Source organism: Chrysemys picta, chromosome 1 (assembly GCF_011386835.1).
Source record: "Chrysemys picta bellii isolate R12L10 chromosome 1, ASM1138683v2, whole genome shotgun sequence".
Taxonomy (NCBI): domain Eukaryota; kingdom Metazoa; phylum Chordata; order Testudines; family Emydidae; genus Chrysemys; species Chrysemys picta.
The window spans coordinates 355865739-355881165 of record NC_088791.1 but is presented as its reverse complement, the minus strand read 5'-3'; the positions used below and the strand labels follow the sequence as shown (position 1 = coordinate 355881165).

General features: G+C 42.6%; 1 protein-coding gene and 1 pseudogene across 1 annotated transcript; one reads left to right on the top strand and one right to left on the bottom strand.

Annotated features, from left to right (window-relative positions):
- The first annotated feature begins 2375 nt into the window (after window positions 1–2375).
- Window positions 2376–3273, top strand: LOC135982243 (olfactory receptor 52R1-like; annotated as a pseudogene).
- Window positions 3274–14119: 10846 nt separating this feature from the next.
- LOC103306968 (olfactory receptor 52R1-like) lies at window positions 14120–15094 on the bottom strand. Its single transcript, XM_008176690.3, has one exon. The coding sequence runs from the start codon at window positions 15092–15094 to the stop codon at window positions 14120–14122; it is 975 nt and encodes a 324-aa protein (XP_008174912.3).
- Window positions 15095–15427: the final 333 nt, after the last annotated feature.

Genomic DNA, 15427 nt, shown 5'->3' with positions numbered 1-15427 from the left:
TGTGCTGCCCAGTCCAGCAGTCTGGGAGCTGACGTTGGTTGTGAAGACAGAGGCAAAAAAAAACATTGAGTACATTAGCTTTTTCCACATCCTCTGTCACTAGGTTGCCTCCCTCATTCAGTAAGGGGCCCACACTTTCCTTGACTTTCTTCTTGTTCCTAACATACCTGAAGAAACCCTTCTTGTTACTCTTAACATCTCTTGCTTGCTGCAACTCCAAGTGCGATTTGGCCTTCCTGATTTCACTTTGCATGCCTGAGCGATATTTTTATACTCCTCCCTGGTCATTTGTCCAATCTTCCACTTCTTGTAAGCTTCTTTTTTGCATTTAAGGTCAGCAAGGATTTCACTGTTAAGCCAAGCTGGTCGCCTGCCATATTTACTGTTCTTTCTACACGTCGGGATGGTTTGTTCCTGCAACCGCAATAAGGATTCTTTAAAATACAGCCAGCTCTCCTGGACCCCTTTGCCCTTCATGTTATTCTCCCAGGGGATCCTTCCCATCTGTTCCCTGATGGAGTCAAAGTCTGCTTTTCTGAAGTCCAGGGTCCATATTCTGCTGTTCTTCTTTCTTCCTTGTGTCAGGATCCTGAACTCGACCATCTCATGGTCACTGCCTCCCAGGTTCCCATCCACTTTTGCTTCCCCTACTAATTCTTCCCTGTTTGTGAGCACCTGCAGACATGGGGAGTTGGAGAATTCACCACTTGCCTTTGCAGTTTGTTCCAATGGTTAATCACCCTCAGTGATAAAAATTTGGCCCTTATTTCCAGCTAAAATATGTCTAGCTTGAGCTACCAGCCATTGGCCCTTGCTCTGCATTTCCCTGCTACATCACAGAGCCTGTTATTACCCACTGTTTTCTCCCCATGAAAGCTTTTGCTTGATTGTCTTTTTGATAAATTAAATAGATTAAGCTCTTTAAGTCTCTCTCTGTCTGACACTTTCTATGGCTTTGAATAATTTTTAGGGCTACTTTCTGAACCCATTCCAATTTTTCAACATCCTTTTTGCAAAGTAGACCCTGGGACTGGACACAGTTGGTTTCACCAATGCCATGTGCAGAAGTAAAATTCTTCCGCTGCTCCAACTCACCACTGCCCTGTTTATGCATCCAAGGATCACATCAGCCCTTCTGGCCACAGCATCGCACTGGGAGATTACGATGAGTTGGTTGTCCACAGTGGCCTCCAAAATCCTTTTCAGGGTCCCTGCATTCCACAATGCAGTGCCCTAGTCTGTGAGTCAGGCTGCATTCGCTGCTCTGAGAAGATAACTTTGCATTTGATTGTATTGAAATATTTTGTTTGCATGGGCCCAGCTCACCAAATGCTCCAGAACAATCTGAATGCCTCCCCTTGCTGCCTCATTGTAAGCCCTCTGGCTGTCTTTGGATTGACTGCAAATTTTATCTGAAGTAATTTTCTATTTACTTCGAGATCATTCACGAAAATATCGTATTGCATCGGGCCTAGAACTGATCCCTGCAGCACCCCTCTAGAAACAGCCCGATTTGCTGACAATGGCCCATTGACAACAGCTTTCTGAGATCTGACAGTTTGCCAGTTATTAGTCCATTTTACATGTTTTGTCCTGATATTGTAGAATGTTCATTTTTATCGGAATGTTTCCCCCTACTAAATCAAATGCCTTAGAGAAATCAGAGTTTATTGCATCTGCTCAGTTCCCTTGAGAAACCAAATGTGTACTCTCATTAAAGGATGACAAGGCCAGTTTGCTATTAATTTTTTGTTGACTGGCATTAATTTTATTCCTAGAGTTTTGTGTGGACAAATCACACACCATCTTTTCCACTATTTCCAAACCTTGTCAAAGATTTTTTTTAAACTTTCTCTTTGTTTTGTTAACACTTTACATTTAACAAATTAATGTCCTGCATTTGCTTTTTTTGTTTGTTTGTTTTGCTTCTGCTGCTGCCTGATTGTGTACATCTGGTTCTGAAGGAGATGTGTGATTGATCAGTTCATAACTCTAAGGTTCTACTGTAGATGTTGTTTAACATCCTACTTGACAGCTAATATACAGGAAATTATTTCATCCCCATTTATATGAGTAAATCATGCTGCTTCTTTCCAAATGGAGAACAAAACTATTACTTGAACACATCTACATTTTCTCCAACATTAATACTGTTATCTGAGTAATGAAAATGTCAGTTTTTCACTCTCATGAGAACAGCCCCCAGTAGTGCATGTATTCTCTCACATGGACATTTTCTTTCCAACCAGGTATTTCTACTGTGACAATCATCCTAGACCCTGGGCACATACAGGAAGACAGGGGAACGTATGGTACATGCAGGAGATACCGTTCTACTCCATGTCAGATTCCAACACAACTGACTATACCAACCCCTCCGCATTCCTGGCCTGGAGGTGGCCCATGTCTGGATCTCCATCCCCTTCTACACCATGTACATCATAGCTATCTTGGGGAACTTCACCTTCCTCTTCATTGTGAAGATAGAGTTGAGCTTCCCTGGCCCCATTTACTATTTCCTCTGCATGCTGGCTGTCAATGACCTGGTCATGTCCACGTCCATCCTGCCCAAAATGCTGGCAATCTTCTGGTTCAATTCCAGGGTGATCAATTTCAGTGCCTGTCTCACCCAGATGTACATCATCCACTGCTTCTGAGCAGTGGAGTCTGGGATCTTTGTGGCCATGGCCTTAGATCGCTACATGGCCATCTGTGATCCCCTGAGACATTCCACCATCCTGACAAACGCTGTCGTAGCCAAGATCGGCCTTGCGGTTTTGTTGCGCAGTGGCATTCTCATGCTGCCTCATCCGTTCCTGGCAAGGCAGTGGCCATATTGCAGAACCAACATCATTCCCCACTCATACTGCCAGCATATAGCAGTGGTGAATTTGGCTTGTGCCGTCATCCATGTCAGTAGTTACTACAGCCTCTCTGTGGCACTTTCTGTGACTGGTCTCGATGTGTTTTTTATCACCATGTCCTATATTCAGATCCTCAAGGCCATTTTCAGCCTCCCGACAAAGGATGCCCACCTCAAGACTTTTCAGACCTGTGGCTCCCACCACTGTGTCATTTTAGCATCTTACATCCCAGCTCTCTTCTCCTACCTCACACTTCGGTTTGGCCAAAATGTCGCCCTGCATTTCCATGTTCTCATGGCCAACATGTACCTCCTGGTGCCCCCCCATGCTAAACCCCATCATCTATGGGGTGAGAACCAAACAGATCCGGGACAGGCTGCTCCAGCTCTTTACTCATAAAGGGACCTAAATTTTTCTCCTGCTGCTCTGGCTCTCAGACTGAGCTCCGTGCAGTGCTGGCTGGTGACATGGTGCTGGGCCCTTTCCTGAATCACTGACTGGCTAGTCAGAGAGACATTAAACCCTTTCCTGACCTTGCGTGCTTTGTCAGTGTGACAAACTGGGGAACTGGTCAATGTGGAAATCACTGGGTTCTAATTGCTTTTAACTGAACCCCCAAACCCTACCCCTTTACCACCTCTTGTGCCAAGGCAAGGCCCCTGTCCCACCTCTTGCCCCAAGGTCCTGTCCCTATTGCTTGCTCCTCTATTCCCCTCCCCCTGTCAGACACTGGATCATTTCTATCTCCCTCCCCCCCATCTCCAGCTGGAAGGGTTTCAGATTTTTTTTAGGTGTGGCAACCTTAACAGTGATTCTAGGGGTTATTTAGGTGCTTGAAAACTCTAGTTTTCTAGCAGAAATTTGCTTTCTTTTATACAGGAATTAGTTATATTGCCTGTTCAGCTAATTAAATAAATATTAGACCCACTCAGCTCTAATGCTAGCATGCTCTGACATCTTGTGGCAAGTCAGTTAAGGGATTCTTGTTAGTTTAATATTTAAATCTATATTCAAACTTCTTTACTAACTCTGTGGAGAGAGAGACAGCATCAGGACCCCTGGGTTCTATCTTAGCGCTAGGAGGCATGTAGGTTACAGCAAGAGGCAGACACAACTGGGGACTGTTTAGGAACATCAGAAAAGCCATAATGGGTCAGACCAATGGTCCATCTAGCCCAGTATCGTGTCTTCAGATAGTAGCCAGTGGCAGGTACTTCCAAGGCAATGAACAGAACAGGCAATCATCAAGTGATTCCTGCCCGGTCTCCCATTTCCAGCTTCTGGCAAATGAAGGCTAGGGACACCATCCCAGCCCAACTTGGCTAATATGCGGATCTATCCTGCGTGGAATTATTTAGTTCTTATTGGAACTCTATTATAGTTTTGGCCTTCACAACATCTCCTGGCAAAGAGTTTCGCAGGTTGACTGTGAATAAATACTTTCTTTTGTTTGTTTTAAATCTGCTGCCTATTAATGTCATTGGCCAAACCCTAGTTCTTGTGCTATGTGAAAGAGTAAATAACATTTCTTTATTCAGCTTTTCCACACCATTCATGATTTTATAGACCTCTCTCATACCCCCCTTAGTGATCTCTTTTCCAAGCTGAAAAGTCCCAGTCTTATTAATCTCTCCTCATATGGAAGCTATTCCATACCCCTAAACATTTCTGTTGCCCTTCTCTGTACCTTTTCCAGTTCCAATATGTTGGGGTTTTTTTTAGAGAGATGGGGCGACCAGATCTCCATGCAGTATTCAAGATGTGAGTGTACCATGGTTTTATATACAGGGAAAATGATATTTGCTATCTTATTATCTATCCTTTTCTGTTACCTTTTTTGACTGTCACTGCACATTGAGTGGCTGTTTGCAGAGAACTATCCACATGACTCAAACATCTCTTTCTTGAATCGTGACATCTAGTTTAGACCCCATCATTTTGTATGTATAGTTGTAATTATATTTCATCATGTGCATTACTTTGCATTTATCAGCAATGAATTTCATCTGCCTTTGTGTTGCCTGGTCACCCATTTTTTGAAATCCCTTTACAACTCTTCACAGTCTGCTTTGGATTTAATTATTTTGAGTATTTTTTTTATCATCTGTGAAATTTGCCACTTACCTGTTTACCTCTTTTTCCAGATCATCTATGAATATGTTGAATAGGACTGGTCCCAGGACAGATCCCTGCGGGGCATGACCATTTACTTACATCCATTCTCAGCATTTATTCCTATCTTTTAATGGGAGTGCCTGGCAATGTTTTCATGATTATCTAATGACTCTTAATTTAATTAATGAAAAGTGTCATTGTTTACCTGCCCTTATTTACAAACAAACACACTGCCCCAAAGGCAGAAGTTGGGAGCAGCAGATAATTTATCACATATCACACTCAAACTGTGGAGTAGTAGGATTTTATGTTTATATTTTGTATCATTTAAGAATGAAAGATAAAGAATAATAAAAGAATAATGTAGCATGTATTAAATGTATTGATGTATAATTTGACCGTATCCTGCCAGCCACCCTTTTTGAATAGCAGAAAGCAATGGCTTAATGAGCCATTTGGTAAAGATACATCAGTCAGAATCTGTGTCTGGGTTGATTTCAAGGCAGTAACAGACCTTTGACGGTCATCATTTTGTTGTAGGTTTAGCATTCTAAAATAAGTAAAAGAATGCCATGATTGTTTTCCTTTGCATTGCAACGTGATGTTCCTGTTCAAAATGTTCTGTGTACATTAATTCTGGTTTCTGTGTGAATGAGGAATGTGTGTGTTAAGAGATAAGTGTGAAGGCCATCGCTGAACCAGATGTTCTAGGGAGGAGCTGGAGACAGACACAAGGGCACCAAGAGGCTGCAACATGCCCCTATTGAAATGTCAGAGGAGGGAAGATTGACGAGTCTAAAGATGATTCAGGCACCTATCAATGAGGACAAGATAGCTCTGATCAAAAGCAGCATGGGATAACTCCCTGAGAAACTTAATGAAAGAACAAGATAAAGGATGAGAAGGACAATTTAAGAAAACAAACACTCGTCAAATGGCGATTGATTACAGCATGACGATGCAAAACTCATTGGTCCCAATGAAGGAAGATCACTATATAAACAGGGTGCCTTGCCATGAAACTTTGGGTTAGTCCTGCACTTCCCCTGAGCATCCTGTCGCGAATGACAGAACCCGGCTCCTACCTACCCATGGTCTAGCTGGCCACTAGATTGTTCCAGACTCTTGACTGGTAGCTGTACATAGACTGGCAGGACAGTGTGTGTGTGTGATTGAATGCACAGGATAATTGATGTATTTTCAATAAATGCAGTGTATTGCCTTTTTCCCTGAAAAAGATCCTGTGTGCTTCTTATAAGCATAACAACTGTATTGCAGTTAAGAGTTCTCTCTGGGGCTAGGGTGTGCTCTGTGCACAAACCTCAGGTAGAAAACTTAGGAGGGGTTAACCCCCCCCATCCCCTCTAAATGGCACTCTGCCCAGCTGGCCTCCCTGAGCTCCAAGGCTGAGACGGGAGCCGCTCCAGCCTGATAAGGAGCCTGCCTGAAGGTAGGAGGTGGCCCCGGCTATCAGAGGCTGCCATTTGTTTATGACCCGACTACTCCCTCTGCCCTGCAGTAACTGGACACTGCCAGGTCCCCCTTTTGAACTGGATTTTCTGGTTGACCGCCCTAATTGGCACCTGGACACAGAAGCCAAAAAGCAGACTGTCCAGGTAAAACCCAGATGGGTGGAAACCCCATTATCTCTCATTTGACTGAATGAACCATCTGTAGCCTTATGTCTTTGGGCTGCCTTTTCCTGTACTCTTTGTTCAGGTTCCTTGTACTTAGCAGAAGGAGGCTGGGATAGAGGCATCTGTCAATAAATAGTTTGTTCATCTTCTCTGCAGAGGGGTGGACATGGAAGGAATGGAACCCAGAAGAGGGAATAGAGAGGGTAGGCATTGTAACAGCGCTGGGAGCTATGCCAGCAGCACTTTACTGTTGGCAGTGTAGATTAGCTCTAAGCTTCTAAGGCCTATTGTGTTTCTTAATGGGCCATTACCTTAAATACATTTGAAATATTGGTATATAGTTAATATTCATAAGTTTAGGTACAAAATGACATATGCACACAAATAGGGTAGTCATATTCAGCAAGTCATAACTTTTGCAATGATACCTGGCATGATCATAATCCTATCACCATGGTAAATATGGGGGCAGGGTGCTGCTTTGGAGCACAGAATCATAGGACTGGAAGGGACCTCAAGAGGTCATCAAGTCCAGTCCCCTGAACTCATGGCAGGACCAGCACCATCTTCTAGACCATCCCTGACAGGTGTTTGTCTAACCTGCTATTAAAAACATCCAATGATTCTACAACCTCCCTAGGCAATTTATTCCAGTGCTTAACCACCCTGACATGTCCAACCTTAACCTTCCTTGTTGCAATTTAAACCCATTGTTTCTTGTCCTATCATCAGAGGTCAAGGACAATAATTTTTCTCCCTCCTCCTTGTAACAACCTTTTAGGTATTTGAAAACTGTTATCATGTCCCCTCTCAGGCTTCCCTTCTCCAGAATAAACAAACCTCGTTCTTTAAATCTTCCCTCATAGGTCATGTTTTCTAGATCTTTAATCATTTTTGTTGCTCTTCTCTGGACTCTCTCCAATTTTTTTCTGAAATGTGGCACCCAGAACTGGACATGATATTCCAATTGAGGCCTAATCAGGGCATAGTAGAGTGGAAGAATCACTTCTTGTCTCTTGCTTACAACACTTCTACTAATACATTCCAGAATGATGTTTGCTTTTTTTGCAACAGTGTTACACTGTTGACTCATATTTATCTTGTGGTCCACTATGACCCCTAGATCTCTTTCTGCATTTTTCCTGTATTCCTTCCTAGGCAGTCAATTCCCATTCTGTATGTGTGCATCTGATTGTTCCTTCCTAGGTGGAGTATTTTCATTTGTCCTTATTGAATTTCATCCTATTTACCTCAGACCATTTCTCCAGTTTGTCCAGATCATTTTGAATTTTAATCCTATCTTCCACAGCACTTGCAACCCCTCCCAGCTTGGTATTGTCTGCAAACTTTGTAAGTGTACTCCCTATGCCATGATCTAAATCATTGATGAAGACATAGAAAAGAACCAGACCCAGAACTGATTCCTGCGGGACCCCACTCATTATGCCCTTCCAGCCTGACTGTGAACCACTAATAACTACTCTCTGGGAGCAGTTATCCAACCAGTTATTCACCCACCATATATTAGCTCCATCTAGGTTGTATTTCCCTAGTTTGTTAATGTGAAGGTCATGCAAGACTGTATCAAAAGCCTTACTAAAGTCTAGATATACCACATCTACAACCTTCCCCCAACCACAAGGCTTGTTATGCTGTCAAAGAAAACTATCAGGTTGGTTTGACCTTATTTGTTCTTGACAAATCAATGCTGACTATTACTTATCACCATATTATCTTCTAGATCTTTTCCAATTGATTCTTTTATTATTTGCTCCATTATCTTACCTGGTACAGAAGTTAAGCTGACTGGTCCATCATTGCCTGGGTTGCCTTTATTTCCCTTTTTATACATGGGCACTATATGTGCTTTTTTCCAGTCTTCTGGAATCTCCCCCATCTCCCATGACTTTTCAAAGATACTAGCTAATGGCTCAGATATCTCCTCAGTCAGTTCCTTGAGTATTCTAGAATGCATTTAATCAGGCCCTGGTGACTTGAAGACATTTGTCGAAGTAATTTTTAAATGGTTCTTTCCCTATTTTAGCATCTGGACCTACCCTATTTTCACTGGCATTCACTATGTTAGCCATCCAAACACTATCTACCTTCTTGATGAAAAAATGAAGTCATTAAACACCTCTGCCATTTCCACATTTTCTGTTATTGTTTTTCCCTCTTCATTTAGTAATGGGCTGTGATAGGTGAGGAGGGTAGCACCCTTGTGTAACTGCCCAATCATTCAGTTAGCTATAGAATCCTCCTTAGCAGCTGTATCCAAATTGCCTTACCTGTAAAGGATTAAGAGGTAAGCTTTAAATGATTTGGCACCTGACCAGGGGAACCAATAGGGTAGCTGTACCCTTTCAAATTGGGAAAAAAATGTCTGGGTGTGTGTGTCTTTGTTCTCTGGTCTGGAGAGACAAGGCAGCAACAGTCTGTAAGGTTTGAGCCAGGTATGGGAAATCATCAGCATCATGCCTAGAAACTACTCATTTGGAACCCCAGATATGTAAGTAGCATAGGTAATGTTAGACAGACACAATTGGGGATCTTTTTTGTTTGTTTTGGTTTGTGGATGTCTCTGTGCTAACCCCAGGTACTTTTGTTTTGTTTTGCTTGGTAACCTTTAAGCTGGACCCCAAAAAGCTATTCTTGGTGCTTAATTCCTGCTGTTGCTCTTTAAAATCTAGCAACAGCCTGAGTTCCAGATGTATTTTCTTTCCTCTTCTTTTTTTAAAAAAATACCTTTTTTAAAGAACCTGGTTGGATTTCTGTGTCTTAAGATGTTTGAGCACAAGTTTCTTAGTTAGCTGGTAGCAAGAGCGGATTTCTTTTCCTTTCTCAGCTCTTCCCCAGAGGGGGGGTGAAAGGGTTTGAGGGTACCCCACAGGAAGGAATTCCCAAGTTCTTCATTTCGATTTTTCAGTTTGCTATGTTTCTCTTTACCACTAGGTGGCTCTTCACCTACCATGCCCCGCCTTTTCCCCACCTGTCCTCACTTTGACTCCCTCTCTGTGTTAAAAGTTAAAAGTTACAATTTTTACAGACACCTCCAAAAGATAAAGCAATCAAAAACAGAACAAAACAAGAAACAAAGAGAAAACAAAGTAACAACTTTACTTTATAAAAATCCAGTAAATTAATTACTTTAACCCTTCAGGAATGAAACAGCTGGAATTATTCCTAACTTTCTTGAAGATATGGTTGCCAAGCAAAAGAAATGCACACACTGCTTCTAATCCTAACCACTAGCTAATATTTAGAACATGGACTTTCCTTATTTCCAGGTAGCAGAGTTTTAAAATAAAGTTGAATATAAAGTAATGCAAAATTCCTTGTTATTAAATTTATACAACAAATTTGGAAAATATTAATATGATTTTATCAGTTTTTATTAAAAGTTTTACATAAGGTAATAACTTGTTTACATGTTTAACCTTTTTATTTTTTTATTTTTGTTTGCCTTATTTTGTACAGTTATAAATAGAATTCTGGCACAATTTGTTTTTAATTATAAGTTTGTCCTGTATGTCGTGTGTGTTGTCCTGTGTTGTATTTTGTGTGACACATGACTACTTTTTATTATTTTTATTTTGTTCCAACAAAATTAAAGTTTATACCCTTTGAAAAATATACATATATGTGGTACCACACAATTTTAATTTCATGGTTGGGGTATAATAATAGTATTAATAATACATTTTTGTTGTTTGTGTGTGCAGTTAGGGTTATTGGCGATGTAGTGGCATCTTACACATGTGTTGTGTTCCTGGGTAACACTACTCAAATGGATAAGGCCAGATAGTTGTGTCGGTTGCCCATCAAGAAAACTTAGCTCTTACGATGGGACGTAGAAGAAACACACCTCTGTAAAAAAGCATGTAAGGACATGTGATATGCTCATGTGACCCTGGACTCTCTCTTGGGCCAGTAATTTACCAGGCACCTGGGCTGTGGGCTTTGTTTGGGACAGTAAAATTCCATGCACAGGGCAGAGGATATGAAATGACCCCTGAGACATCCCCACTTTGTCTTCATTTCCTACTTCATTTCTCTGGTCTGGATTTCTATCAAGGAAGCTCTCAAAGAAGAGACCTCAGGAGGACTGATGACTCCCAAGCTGTTTGGATGACTCCAGAGAAACTTTTGGAAGCTAGCAGTTTATTCCATCACGGCTAACTGAAAAAATCGCTTGGATGTATCTGATATATTAACCATAAGAACATCAGAACAGCCATACTGGGTCTGACCAAAGGTCCATCTATCCTAGTATCCTGTCTTCCAACAGTGCCCAGTGCTCCAGAGGGAATGATCAGAACAGGTAATCATCAAGTGATCCATCCCCTTTCACCCATTCCCAGCTTCTGGCAAACAGAGGCAAGGGACACAATCCCTGCCCATCCTGGCTAACAGCCATTGATGGATCTATCATCCATGAATTTAACTAGCTCTTTTTTGAACCCTGTTATGGTCTTGGCCTTCACAACATCCTCTGGCAAGGAGTTCCACAGGTTGACTGTGTGCTGTGTGAAGTAATACCTCCTTTTATTTGTTTTAAACCTGCTTCCTATTAATTTCATTCGGTGACCCCTAGTTCTTGTGTTATGAGAAGTAGTAAACAACACTTCTTTATCTACTTTCTCTACATCAGTCATGATTTTATAGACCTCAATCATATCTCCCCTTAGCCATCTCTTTTCCAAGCTGAAAAGTCACAATCTTATTAATCTCTTCTGATATGGAAGCCGTTCCATACTCCTAATTATTTTTGTTTCCCTTTTTGTGAACCTCTTCCAATTCCAATATATCTTTTTTGAGATGGGGCGACCACATCTGCACACGGTATTCAAGATGTGGTTGTACCATAGATTTATATAGAGGCAATATGATAATTTCTGTCTTATTATCTATCTCTTTCTTAATTATTCCCAGCATTCTGTTCGCTTTTTTAACTGCCACTGAACACTGAATGGATGTTTTTAGAAAATTAACTACAATGACTCCAAGATCTCTTTCTTGAATGGTAACAGCTAATTTAGACCCCATCATTTTATATGTATAGTTGGGATTCTGCTTTCCAATGTGTATTACTTTGCATTTATCAACATTAAATATCCTCCACTCATCTGGTACAGAAGCTGACTTAAATGATAGGTTACTGACTACAGTTAGTAGTTCTGCAATTTCACATTTGAGTTTCTTCAGAACTCTTGCGTGAATACCATCTCGTCCTGGTGACTTATTGCTATTTAATTTATCAATTTGTTCCAAAACCTCCTCTAATGATACCTCAATCTGGGGCAGTTCCTCAGATCTGTCACCTAAAAAGAATGGCTCAGGTTTGGGAATCTCCCTCGCATCATCAGCCATGAAGACCAATGCAAAGAATTAATTTAGTTTCTCTGCAATGACCTTATTGTCTTTGAGTGCTCCTTCAGGAACTCGATCGTCCAGTGGCCCCACTGATTGTTTAGCAGGCTTCCTGCTTCTGATGAACTGAAAGAAATTTTGTAATTACTTTTTGAGTCTTTTACTAACTGTTCTTCAAATTCTTTTTTGTCCTTCCTTGTTTTATTTTTAAAATTCATTTGCCATTTAAATCTCTTCTGCTTTTCTTTTTTTATTAACTTTTGGTTTTAGTTACTAATGGATTGGCAGCAGCGTGATCCTTGGGTAAGATCTGAATTATATACTGGCCTGGCTATGTGGCTGAGCTCTTGAGATGAGAAAGGTCCTATATGTGGTGAAATTTGTTTTCACTGTCCACTCGTCCTGGAGTCCCGTGTCCGGATGGTGATCCGGGGGCTATGTGCCTAATGAGATGTCACTTTTTTTGCTTCCAGTTAAGCAGTGTGATGACACCGAAGTTTAAGTTTTTTACTGGCTTGGTACAATCTAACGGGGGTGAGTCTGCCCTATTTCTCAGCAATTTGTCCCAAATTTGTCATCCTCAGCTGTGTTCCACTGAAGCATGGTGACACATGGATACCAGTGACAAGTTCTTCATAAACTCCCAGTAGATATCCCCCTTTAAAAGATCCGGAAACTGAGGCAGCAGGAAGGGTTTAGTCTCTCTCAGACCTGGCTTGTACAGTCCACACAGGAGCAAAGAGACCTGGTGCTGTCACTCCATTGGTTTATCTATTTCAGGGGACTTCCCCTGATCTCAGTGGGGCTGCACCCATTTACACCAGCTGAGGATTTGGCCCAAGCCATTTAACTAGAGAGAAAGTATCAGCAGAGACCAGTAAGCTGGGAGTGAAGAGTGCCAGCTCCGCCATGGATTCATAGGGTGACGTTGGGCACAGCCTCTCCATGCATTAAATGGAGATTATTTTTTATTATGTGTAATATGCTGCTACTAAAAGGCCCTAATCAGGGCCTACAAGTCAAACCTTGCATTGATTTGGTTGCTGGAAGCACATTCTTGGGCCTCTATCACTGTGTACAGTTCTAGGCAGTGTTTGGTCCCTGGCAAACAAGAAAGACAAAGCTGAAGACTGAGCTGTGTGGCTGTACTTTGTAACTGTTTCTTTAATAAATTCCTCCTGTTTATGGAGGACGGCAACTCCACTGATCACAACACAAAAATAGCCTCACTGCATCTAATACAACTGAGCGGAGAAATGTCAGTTCATGGCTATAGCAATGGTGCTGGAGGGGTCAAGACTTCCAGTCCCCATTCTCACCTCTGCCATTGACTCATTGTGTTGCCCTGGGCAAATCACTTTACTGCTGCTTGGCTCAGTCCCTCCATGACACAGTGATAATGTTACCTAGCAGCGTAGGTAAAGAGCTTCTAGATCATAGAATATCAGGGTTGGAAGGGACCTCAGGAGGTCATCTAGCCCAACCCCCTGCTCAAAGCACGACCAATCCCCAACTAAATCATCCCAGCCAGGAGTTTGTCAAGCCTGACCTTTAAAACCTCTAAGGAAGGAGATTCCACCACCTCCCTAGGTAACCCATTCCAGTGCTTCACCACCCTCCTAGTGAAAAAGTTTTTCCTAATATCCAACCTAAACCTCCCCCACTGCAACTTGAGACCATTGCTCCTTGTTCTGTCATCTGCCACCACTGAGAACAGTCTAGATCCATCCTCTTTGGAACCCCCTTTCAAGTATTTGAAAGCAGCTATCAAATCTCCCCTCATTCTTCTCTTCTGCAGACTAAACAATCCCAGTTCCCTCAGCCTCTCCTCATAAGTCATGTGCTCCAGCCCCCTAATCATTTTTGTTGCCCTCCGCTGGACTCTTTCCAATTTTTCCACATCCTTCTTGCAGTGTGGGGCCCAAAACTGGACACAGTACTCCAGATATAGTGACAAAAAGCATCATGCAGAGCGTATGTAAGACTCAGCTTCACTGTTCAAATTCAGCCCCTGGGCAATGAGGTGCTGTGTACGTGTGTAAATATCGAATTAATAGAAGCTGCACTGTTTGTCTCCCTCCCTGTGAGATACCGAAGCCACCCCGGCCTCTGCCCAGCATCTCACCTTCCCAGCTAATGCTGGGGTTTATCCTTCTGCCTTGGTGGAAGAGGAGGAGTAAATAGCCGGAGCAGACTGTTCCGGATCTGTTTGGTCCTCACCCCATAGATGATGGGGTTCAGCATGGGAGGCACCAGGAGATACACGTTGGCCATGAGAACATGGAAATGCAGGGCCACATTCTGGCCAAACCGGTGTGTGAGGAAGGAGAAGAGAGATGGGATGTAAGAGGCTGAAATGACACAAAGGTGGGAGCTGCATGTCCGAAAAGTCTTGAGCCGGGCGTCCTTTGTTGGTAGCCTGAATATGGCCCTGAGGATCTGAATATAGGACATAGTGATAAAAAACAAATCCAGACTGGCCACATTGAATGCCACAAAGAGGCCATAGTAACTACTGATGCGGATGTCAGCACAGGCCAGTTTCACCACAGCCATGTGTTCGCAGTATGAGTGCACGATGATGTTGGTTCTGCAATATGGCAATTGCCTTGCCAGGAAGGGTTTAGGGACTATGAGTATTGCCCCGCGCAGCACCACAACTATGCTGATCTTGGCTATGACACGGTTTGTCAGGATGGTGGAATGTCTCAGGGGATCACAGATGGCCACGTAGCGATCAAAAGCCATGGCGACAAAGATCCCAGATTCCACCACTGTAAAGCAGTGAATGAAGTACATCTGGGTGAGACAGGCACTGAAATTTATCTCCCTGGAATTGAACCAGAAGATTGCCAGCATTTTCGGGAGGATAGATGTAGACAGGACCAGGTCGGTGACAGCCAGCATGCAGAGAAAATAGTACATGGGCCCATGGAGGCTTGGCTCTATCTTTACGATGAACAGGATGGTGAAGTTCCCCAAGATGGCTATGGTGTACATGGTGCAGAAGGGGATGGAGATCCAGACATGGGCTGCCTCTAAGCCAGGTATGCCCAGCAGGATGAAGGTGGAGGGGTTGGTGTAGTCAGTTGTGTTGGAATCTGACATGGAATACGGGAGAATTGTCCAACTCTGAGGCAGAAAGTTGTCTCACGAATGCACCACACGTTGCCCTGAGTTCCTCTATGTGCACAGAGTCTGGCATGATGGTCGCATTATTCATGCCTGGATGGAGAGACAAAATGTTAATATGAGACGCTGCATGCACTACTGGAAGCTGTTCCCTTGGGTGAAGCCAATCGCTTACTCTGCGTACACTGAAAAGTGAAGTTTTAATTATTCAGATAAACAAATCATGAACAACTGTCACCACTAATGCCAATTCCACATTTTATGATGCTTCGTGCATCAATAATTCCTACACATCATGGTGTGGAAAAC

What these genes read in the sequence shown, in the direction of transcription:
- LOC103306968 (XM_008176690.3), bottom strand. Translation starts at nt 15,094, where the DNA reads ATGTCAGATTCCAACACAACTGACTACACCAACCCCTCCACCTTCATC.